Source organism: Pollicipes pollicipes, unplaced genomic scaffold (genome assembly GCF_011947565.3).
Source record: "Pollicipes pollicipes isolate AB1234 unplaced genomic scaffold, Ppol_2.1 Scaffold_6138;HRSCAF=7277_pilon_pilon_pilon, whole genome shotgun sequence".
NCBI lineage: Eukaryota > Metazoa > Arthropoda > Thecostraca > Pollicipedomorpha > Pollicipedidae > Pollicipes > Pollicipes pollicipes.
The window spans coordinates 33,682,488-33,693,107 of NW_023596818.1; the positions used below are offsets into that span (position 1 = coordinate 33,682,488).

The 10,620-nt window shown below is 58.0% G+C and overlaps 1 protein-coding gene across 1 annotated transcript; it reads left to right on the forward strand.

Annotated features, from left to right (window-relative positions):
• The first annotated feature begins 1,838 nt into the window (after positions 1-1,838).
• LOC119105602 (four and a half LIM domains protein 3-like) lies at positions 1,839-3,916 on the forward strand. Its single transcript, XM_037229061.1, has 4 exons — positions 1,839-1,991; positions 3,021-3,149; positions 3,384-3,571; positions 3,652-3,916. Exons 1-4 carry the CDS (start codon positions 1,839-1,841, stop codon positions 3,914-3,916), a joined length of 735 nt encoding a protein of 244 aa, XP_037084956.1.
• The last annotated feature ends 6,704 nt before the right edge of the window (positions 3,917-10,620 follow it).

Sequence of the window (10,620 nt, forward strand, 5' to 3'; positions counted from 1 at the left end):
TAACGAAGTGTTCGTCTACGCTCATCATTGATGACTGCGATTACCTCTGCGTGTACAAAACCATCGCCATTTTTTTCGATAATCTCGAGCCTCATTTACAAGATCGCATCTAAAACATGTTTTAATGCCACGGCTTTTGTTGACATTGGAAACGACATTCACCGGGAAGACATGTCGAAGATGAAAAATGACGAAGATGGCGTTCATCTGACCTGGCCGCTCTTGGTGTTCCCCTGACCTGCTCGTCTTTGGTGTTACTCTGACCTGATAAGGTAAAACTGACAGACCAGACGGCGTCCTTGGTATTCCACTGACCTGGCCGCCTTCTGTGTTACCATGAACTGCCCGTCCTTGGTGTTGCCCTGACCTGCCCGACCTTGATGTTGCCCTGACCTGCCCGACTTTGGTGTTGCCCTGACCTCGCCACCCTCGATGTTCCCCTGACCTGTCCGTGCTCGGTGCTCCCCTGACCAGACAATCCTCAGTGCTCCCTGACCTGGCCGTCCTCAGTGCTCCCCTGATCTGTCCGTGCTCGGTGCTCTCCTGACCCGGCCGTCCTCAGTGCTCCCCTGACTTGGCCGTCCTCAGTGCTCCGCTGACCTGGCCGTGCCCAGTGCTCCCCTGACCTGGCCGTCCTCAGTGCTCTCCTGACCCGGCCGTCCTCAGTGCTCCCCTGACCTGGCCGTCCTCAGTGCTCCCCTGACCAGACTGTCCTCAGTGCTCCCCTGACCAGACAATCCTCAGTGCTCCCCTGACTTGGCCGTCCTCAGTGCTCCCCTGACTTGGCCGTCCTCAGTGCTCCCCTGACCTGGCCGTCCTCAGTGCTCCCCTGACCAGACTGTCCTCGGTGCTCTCCTGACCCGGCCGTCCTCAGTGCTCTCCTGACCAGACCGTCCTCAGTGCTCCCGCGGCCGGGCGCGCCCTTCCGCCGGGCAGTGGGGCGGCCGGAGCCGGCGCGGGGTCGGGTCAGTCAGAGGCCGTGATTCAGGTGGCCAGACCGGAGATGGTGCGTCAGCAGCGGCCGGCCGGCTCCCGGCCTCTCCGCCAATACAAACACCCCCGGCCCGAGCCCGGCGCGTCAGCCATCGGTCCTGATCAGTGGCCAGACGGCGAGCGCGTGTCAGACCGGGGTCACGGCGCCGCCCGCCCCGCCGAGGTCGCTAGCGACACCGACTCCAGGTCAATTTGATCTCTGTGTGGGCTGAGTAAAATACACATGTTTTTAAGACAACAACATGTTTTTAAGTGACAAATCACCTCACCTTCAAGAGCGTGCAATCAGACCAATGGAGAGAGGCAATGGCCGCGCGACAGCGGTTCGCAGGCCGCACCGACGTCAGGTGGCTGGCAGACGGCTGGTGACCGGACACGGCCAGCGACGTGGCCCACGGTGGAGAGCCAAGGGCGGGCGACCCGGCGTCGGCCGCGGCGCCAGCGGCCCGTCGGCCGCGGCGGCGGCGGCGGCGGCGGCGGCGGAGGCTTCACTCGGCGCGGCCGGCTCGGAGCGCGCGCACCGCCCGCCCGGCAGCTGGGAGCCGCGTGTCTGACCCGCCTTCGGACCGCACCAGGCCCGGCTGAGAGAGCCGCTGCCTCCGCGGTGCCACAGTCAGCGACGGTACGCACCAGCGGTGCGTGCACCACCAGCTGCCTACGCACCAGTCGGCCGCAATTGAGGCGGCGGCGACTGTCGGCCGCACGGGAGGAGCCGCGTCCAGTGCTCGCGCCAATCGGGGCGGCCGAAGTCACAAACCGCCTCCAACCAGGCATAGGACTGGCAGTGGTGGCGGTGGTGAGGACTGTCCGTTCGAATCAAGGCTTTCTTGCTCATAACGAAGAAGATGGTTGGCAAGAGATCAGTACTCAAGAGCAGACCTGCAGACGCTGCTGCGAAAGATGTGACCAAGATCCCCAACACGGACGGCTTTGACGGAGGGGCATCGACAACGGCAAAACCGAAGACGGAGAAGCGGATCCGGTGGCGGTCCGCTGAGGTAGCCCGGTCGCCGGTCCAGCTGGTGCGGCGAGCCGACAGCGTGCGTCACAAGCCGTCGCCGGTCGACGATGCCGTTCGCCTGCCGAAGCGAGTGTCCAGCCCGAGCCGGGCCGCGCGCCGCTCGCCTGCAGCCCGGAGCGACGCGCCACGCAAGAGTTGGCGTCGCCGCGCAGCCCTTGTCCGTTCGAGGAGTGCGCCGAGTTCCCGCCGCCGGCCACCGAGCCGCCGCACGACACGGTGACGGAGACGGCGGCCAGCTCGACGCACCAGCTGCGCCATCGTCGCCGCTGCGCCGCTGCCGCGCCGGCGACTCGGCCGCCGATCAGTGGCGCGCCGTGCGGGCCGAGCTGCGCGCTGCCGAGGCGGCGCGCCGTCGCTGGGAGCCCGGTGGCGGCGGCGCGGCGGCGGACGTGCTGCCGGCCGGCGCCGCACCGGAGCCAGCCGCTGCCAACCCCGGGGGCGGCGGTCCGGAGGACACCTGCTCGCATGACGGCCCCGAGCCGTCCGAACACGCCCTGCGCGCCGGCTACGCCTGGCTGCCGGCCGGCCTGCCCGAGGGCGCTGCAGCCGAGTACATGCAGCAGCTGCCGGAGGGTCGGAGGCCGCTGCTGCGCTCGCCCGGCCAGCGGGAGCGCACACACGCCGCCTGCTGCGCCAGCTGCCGGCGCAGGACCTGTCGCTGGCCTGCTGCCGGCACGTCTCGGGCCCGGAGCGGGCCGCGTTCACCGAGTGGTCGGCGTCGCGACGCCGGCTGGCGCTGGAGGCCGGCGCGGTGATGCGGCTGCCGGCCGCCGCCGCCTGCCACCAGTGCCGCCAGCCGCTGCCGGCCGGCCAGCTGGCCGTCACGGCCGCGCGCCTGCCCGGCGCCGCCTGGCACCCGGCCTGCTTCGTCTGCGGCGACTGCGACCAGCCACTGGCCGACCTCGTCTTCTGCGAGCTGGCCGGCCGGCTGCTCTGCCCGCGCCACCACGCCGACCGCCTGCGGCCGCGCTGCGCCGCCTGCGATGAGCTCGTGTTCGCCGGCCAGTACGTGCGCGCGCTCGGCCTCAGCTGGCACAGCGAGCACCTGGTGTGCGAGCGGTGCGAGGCGCCGCTGTCCGGCCGCCAGTTTGCGCTCCGGCACCAGACCCCGCTCTGTCTGCCCTGCTACAGCGAGGCGGGCGCGCCCGTCTGCCACGCCTGCCAGCGGCCCATCGCGCTCGGCTGCCGCCAGCTCTCGCACGCCGGCCGCCACTGGCACGCCGCCTGCTTTGCGTGCGCCACGTGCGCGGCGCCGCTCGAGGGCCGGCCGTTCGCGGTGCGCGCCGGCCAGGCCCAGTGCGCCGGCTGCCTGGGCAGCCAGGGGGCGCCCGGCTGCGACCGCTGTGGCCGGCCCATCACCCCCGGCCAGCCGCAGGTGGCCTACAAGGCGCTCCAGTGGCACCAGGCCTGCTTCGTGTGCTGCGTCTGTCACGTGCCGCTGGGCGCGCGCACCTTCCTGCCAAGGAGGCAGCGGCTCTACTGCCCGCGCTGCTACGAGGAGACGTTCGCGGCGCGCTGCCGCCGCTGCGACGGCACCATCACCAGTCTGGGCGTCACGTACCGGGCGACACGTGGCACCGCGAGTGTTTTGTCTGCGCCAGCTGCGACGTGCCGCTGGCCGGCCACAAGTTCCGCAGCCGCCAGCAGCGGCCCTACTGCGCAGACTGCTACACTCGGCTCTTCGCCAAGCGCTGTGACAAGTGCCGCGGCCCTATCGCACGCGAGCCGGGCACCCGATACAGCGTCTTCCAGGAGCGCAGCTGGCACAACGCCTGCTTCACGTGCGCCACGTGCGGCACGTCGCTAGTTGGGCGCGGCTTCATCGACGCCGACGGTGAGCTGCTGTGCGCCACCGCCGACTGCGCGCGGCGGCGACTGGTGGTCGACGGCCCTGACATCTAGTGGTGTAAGGTAGTAACTTTGAATTACGGTACTCGCTGCCCGTGGCGCGCTGAAGCGACGAATCGCAAAGGAGGAGAGAGCGTTGGATAGATACCCTTTTCCCTCTGGCTCATCACGCTATTGTAAGTGGTCGTGTTATTGTGTTCATTTACCACCATTGCAGTTGTAATGAATAAAAAAGCGTTTGACTAATGGACTGGCAAGAGCTCTTTCAGCGATTGTGGATTCGCCAGTCGAACCGTTCAGTCCACTATTTAGTTCAAGATTCACCAAGTTGATCGTTCAATTGATCCTATATTATTGCGTCTCATGACGACGACGTCGTCGTCATCGCCGTCGTCGTCGTCGTCGTCGTCGTCGTCGTCGTCGTCGTCGTCGTCGTCGTCGTCGTCGTCGTCGTCGTCGTCGTCGTCGTCGACAATGATAACGATGATGACGATGATGAGTAAGATTATGACGATAATGATGATGATTGGTGTTCTAGGGAGCGCTGACTGTGATGGTCATTTTGCGCACATAACTGCTAAGTGCTTACCATCGCTTGCAGATGGCTCAAAATCCTATGTCAACTAAAAATGAACCGTTTAATGAACAGCTGACCTGTAGCCTGTACCCCGTGAGAGCCGTTGTCAAGCATAGCAAAAAGGCAAGAACGCGGAGCATTTCGACCGAAATGAAAAAGGCGGTCTTCGATAAACTCTGCATATGTGCGAACAACATGGCGAACGGTGAATGGTGCACTGAAAACGGGCATGCGTCTGGCAGGCGGCTTGTTGAGGATCTGATTCACCGTCGTGGGGCCACTCACTACGACAGCCCTCGTCGAATAACTGCATTATGGCGCAAAGAGGACTCGCTGTGGCCTATTTGATTTTAGATGACTTGCTTACAAATGGAAGCGGGCGTCTGCTGTGGCTATCTGTTTTAATTCAGCATGGTGCGGCCGAAGACTCAAAGCGTAGACCCACAAACCAAAGACGAAAGGACAACGGTATCGACGACGATTGCCAGGGCCGGCGGCGGCGGCGGCCGGGAGGACAGGTAGAGGGGGCAGCTACCCCTCACCTCCTCCATCTCCAAAACAAATACGGTCAGTTCTTAGGTGCCACATGTAGAGAGGAGAGCAACTTCTTTCTTGGTCTTCTTGGATGCGTTTGGCGACGGCGAACAATTCATGCCCCAAACGCACTGTTTTCTTGGCATCGGCAAGAAGTGGTACTGAGCTAGCTACTGGTTTTGAACAATATGAGTCTGAAGTTGTTACACTGGTAATCATACACATTTCTTTCTTCATCCAATATTACCATGATATGCTGGATAAACGACGTCAACAGGCCAGCATTGATTGTCTCGCGTCAAAACACCGCGTTTCAAGCTGTGTTCGTGGCCACGAGTGACACCTATTTCCTGGGATGACAGAGACCTAACGGCACCACGCGACTGGCAGCCATGGGTCACGCACGTGTGCCCGATCCGTAGTCGACAGCGGCACACCCGCTTCCGACAAGCTTGGCTGGGAGCGAAATGATCACAGGCCTAGACTTCTATTTTTTTTGTTTTATCGCCTCTGAAGCCTGCTGCTGCCCCCGCCCCATCCAAACACCGCTCTCATTTGTTGTGCAGCTAGGTCGTAATTACCGGGGTATGGGTCTCCGGCACGGATTGGCAAAGAATATGTACGTGGAGCCAGCGCGGCTCGCTTGGCAGCCACGCCAGCCAACACGTCCGCGATTACATCGTTGACTACGTATTGGGCACAAGGCGATTTGCTTTCCTTCCTATAAAGTCGTTAGACGTGTTCCTGTAAAATGAAACAGTATAGATCAAAGATACATCAAACATCAAAGGTCTATGAGTCAAAACATAAAGATCAAAGATCTCCGAGTCAAAAGACAGGTCCAGGAATCTGTTGCAGTGCGGCGAAAAGACCTCTCACCCGTTCTATGAAACAAAGCGCTTTGGTAATCAGCTCCCATGCCAACGCTGCCGCGTGTTCTGGTACCGGTCGGGTGACGTCACAGCCAGCCGACATGGCCGACAGTTTTGGATTTATCAGAGCACAGAGTGCGCACTCCTCGTGTGACCCAGAGGACTCCGACGCCCTGGATCTCAACATATCTCGGCATGACGCCATTTTCCCTGAGTTCTGTCGGCGGGTTGTCTGTTGAAGGACTTGCGAGGAGCAAATACGAAATGACGAGCACTTCGTAGCCTGAGCTCGTAGCCATCGCCTCATGAGGCTATAAAGCTTTTTAAAGGCTTTCGCTCTTTTCCAAGGCTCGCACTAAGAGGCGGCAGGCTGAGTGCGCTGTTCCAGTGCACTGGGGACAAAGCTCACCGCAGACAGCGACGAACAGCGCCACTTGCCCACGGTGCACCGAGGACAAAGCTCACTGAAGACAGTGACGAATGACGTCACTTGTTCGGCGGAGACGCGAAAAGCCGCAACTTAGACCAGAGCGCGCTCCGAAAATTAGTTGGGGACCATTTCCCGTTTTCCGTCTTTACGATTTTCACGAAATGGGGTTCATAGAAAGCGTTCTGCGCTCGCTATGCCCATCTAAGATATAAAGCACGCATCATCACAAGCCTTTTGATGGAAAGTTTGGTAAGCAAATGCCCCCCCAGAGCAAACAGATCTTCCGAGCACACTGTTTGCGTGTTTTTATGTTGTTGTTTGGTTGCTGTATCGTTGCATATGTTTGCTCTGTATTATTCGCTGCTGCCGCATGCCCGGTGCCCATCTCCCACCGCCACAGCTGGCCGACTAACGATCAATGATATGGCCACAGACTGGTGAATGGCATAGTCTGCAAACACATCGACAGGCTTGGCGTCAAACGTACGTACGCGTTGTAGTATCAGTGGCCATTCATCACCTACGTCATAAGAGGTCAGGCAGGACAAGCTCATCCAACAGATGTTTTACCAATCGGTAACATCATCACAATAAACAAATTGAAGGTTTTCGACGGACTGAACATCATGAGTAGTTGACCTCATCTAATTTCAGGCAACAATAAATATTACACGCTTAAGTGCTTGCTGAATACGTGACGTTTCAGGAATTTACACAAGACCCCTCTCAGAAAATAACATACAACAAATCCTGGGTCCAAGTCAGTCAGAACACTTTTTAAAAGATGTGCAACGCATGAGCTTGGGTTTTGATTGCGCAAACCAGAACGTTAAGCTCACCCATGGTATTGTGAGTCATACGAAATGCAATTTTCGAACACTTACATGCGCTCGCAAATACCTCGCAATATTCCGGTTTGACTACACCCGCGACTTCATTGTTTGATCTCACGCGTTAACCGAGTAACATTTTCTGTCGCATGACCTATAACTACCCCATTGCTACTCAGTAAATAAAAGCGTCGTATCAATTTTTTCTGCAGCAGTAGTGAAATACCCCTGCACTATACCTAGTTACAGGCCTTTGTGGTGGCCCCCACCACCCAACAGGCGTACCTGCAAAACCTTCCAGCTAACATCAGAGGGCTAGGAAGCCACGCACATTTGCGCGATCTCTATTCAAACAATATAATATATATATATATATATATATATATATATATATATATACGATGTCACAATGTCTGCCATGTCCCAGCTGTGCAATAATACAATGCAATAGCGACTACGTTCCTTTTCCCTGACCCGGTGCACGTTCACCTCAGGATGGGTTGTTGTAGCCTGATTACGCCTGCGCCACCTTTACTCAAGCGTCAGAATTAGAAGTTTCAGCAAGTTCCGCCACACGTCTGTGGCGCAGCTGTTCTCGTAGCGCCGGGCTAATGAGCGCCACATTGCATTGTCCAGATTGCAGCCGTACTGGGCCTCTCCTCGTGACCATCCCGCCCACGTCGCAGGATAAACGGAGTAGAATCCGAACACTTCCCCAATTTGCGATCGACACCACTTACCTTGACGGCAGCTTCCGACCCTAGCTCGTGGAAGTCCTTGTACTTCATCACCTCGGCCATGATAAACCTTCTCGAAGTCTGTGGTGAATCCGGCCAGCAGCCTGGGCGGCCTTGGTCCCGCCTGAGGGCAAATGTTTCAGACGGCACAGGTCACGCCAATGCCACGCCAGGAGATAAGCCAGCCGCGGAAAAAACACACCGCATTTGTCTGGCGCTTGAAATCTGCCAACCATGTCACAGAAGTCTCACTCCGTGACATCACCTGGTATGGTGCATCGCTGACCTGCTTGAAAACATGACCATTACGGCACGGCTTGAACTGACGGCTTTGGGCGCAAATAGCCATTGCAACTGACACGCCCTTGAAATCCATAGCTAGCCTCAACTGACGGGCTTCATGGGTAAAAATACCGACCGTGAGATGTTGTCAACGGCAACACACTGCACGAAAGATAGAACCTTAGAAGGAAGCGGCAAAGTGGCAAAGTACACACAAATACAGCGTGCCGGCAAGACTGCCAGGAGACTGGTTTTCCATGTTCAGCCCTGCACACGTCAGCAAAGATCCGCCTGTTACTACATGTCACCACACCATCGATGAAGCAACTTTTGACAGCAAGACACACTACTAAACGCATGGCGTTCTGCATTCTCAGCACCAACAGCAGGCCCTTGACCTGGATTTTCAGCCTCTCAACAACACTGACAGAACGGCCGCGCTGTCCGCGTTCTCGTCAGCGACGCTGTGAAACGGTCGCGATAGATGCGCCTCCGACAAGTACGGTTGACACCAGACTACCAAGGTATCGGCGGAGGTCGCCACGCATGCGCCTGCGAGTGCGGTTGACACCAGACTACCGAGGTATCGGCGGAGGTCGCCACGGATGCGCCCGGGACAGGTGCGGTTTGACGCCAGACTACCGAGGCATGGCGGAGGCCGCCACGGATGCGCCTGAGACAGGTACGGTTTGACACCAGACTACCGAGGCATCGGCGGAGGTCGCCACGGATGCGCCTGCGACAGGTGCGGTTTGACACCAGACTACCGAGGCATCGGCGGAGGTCGCCACGGATGCGCCTGCGACAGGTGCGGTTTGACACCAGACTACCGAGGCATCGGCGGAGGTCGCCACGGATGCGCCTGCGACAGGTGCGGTTTGACACCAGACTACCGAGGCATCGGCGGAGGTCGCCACGGATGCGCCTGCGACAGGTGCAGTTTGACACCAGACTACCGAGGGTCCGGCGGAGGTCGCACGGATGCGCCTGCGACAGGTGCGGTTTGACACCAGACTACCGAGCGTCTGCGGAGCGCCACGGTGCGCCTGCGACAGGTGCGGTGACACCATACTACCGAGGCGTCGCGGAGGTCGCTGCTACAGCGCTGAAATGGGCGCGCTGACGCCATCTTCGCGTTAAGCTCAATAACTCACTATCACAATTGAAAAGAAAACGACATATACCATATAGCAGGATGAAATATATATTTCCTGTACAACAGAATACAAACGCAACACCATACGACGTCTAATGACGTTGAAGGACTGTTATCTATCGTGAAGGGTTTTGAAGTAGTATATGGAACAAAGTAAGGCGAGTAATGCAAAAGCAGCGTAGTCACAAAGCGCGTTTTTTTCTAGAACGGTCTCCTCCAGGCAGCAAGCGACCTCGCCGTAGCGATGTAGTGACAGTAGTGCAGCGGACTTCATGTAGTGAAACACCCGCCCACAACGTCAAGTCGGTACCTACAATTATCTTCACAGACACCAGCAAGGCTCAGAAATTATGGAGAAATGACATGGCAATACCGTGCCCTGCCTGCCACTATCCTCACTTCGACATGACCTGCCCTGGGACCTTTCAGCAGCGTGAGTTTCTGTGTAACACCAACAAGGCCATCTCCAAACGCTCACGCAGTGAGCGTTTGGAGATGACCTTGGAGATGGAGATGAGATGACGTTTGGAGAACCTGACCAGCGGCAATCCCGGCACCCCGCGGGGAGACAGCCAGCCTGGGCTTACAGGGCGGTCTGCACCTTACGTTTTGTCGTTGTTTATTGGGGTTTACGGGCGAGCCGACTGCGGTTGTCATTTGGCGCCCATAACGAATTTTGTTTTACGCAAATAATGGACCGCGTAAATAGCCCCGCAGTTGGTGTGTTTGAGAAACAATAAAACCTGCTAAGATTCAAGAACTTGTGAGCTGTCTCTCAGAATATCACAGAGCGTCAGAGGCCAGTCATGCTGTCCAAAGTAACGTTGACGTTCTTCCACGAGGCGCGGACACGCACGGACACGGATATACGCGGATATAAGCACATGGCGAAGAGCAAGGACCACCACACAACCGAGCAGATCAGTTTATCGCTCCCTCCAACATAAAGCCGTGGGTTGCGGACGCGCGTCCGGTACGTAGTTGGGCACACGTGGGCAAGGATCACCTCCTCTCGCCTCACCTTGCGCGAGCAAACAAACGAACATAGATAAGGCGGTAGTAACAGCCTAATTGCTCGGAGAAAACCAGCAGAATGCAGATATACATGGGTTGCTGTTTCGGCGACATGCTTTTATCAAAGTAATGGCAGAAGTGAGTTCAAAATTGCCTGCCGATGATCATACTCGATTTTTCGTTTTTTTCAGCAGCAAGCCACAATTTTTACAGGACACCAACATGCATGGGATTGAACAAAGAGCGGTTGCCAGCCATTACCACGATACAGTGCCTTTCTACGGATTACAATACGCGAACATATGTGTGCATGCAAACGATTTCAA

Bases quoted from the DNA above. Each gene is read 5' to 3' on its own strand.
- LOC119105602 (XM_037229061.1), top strand. From the start codon at position 1,839: ATGGTTGGCAAGAGATCAGTACTCAAGAGCAGACCTGCAGACGCTGCT. The intron at 1,992-3,020 runs GTAGCCCGGTCG...TTCGCCGGCCAG, and splicing joins TCCGGTGGCGGTCCGCTGAG to TACGTGCGCGCGCTCGGCCT. The intron at 3,150-3,383 runs GCGGGCGCGCCC...ACCCCCGGCCAG, and splicing joins GTCTGCCCTGCTACAGCGAG to CCGCAGGTGGCCTACAAGGC.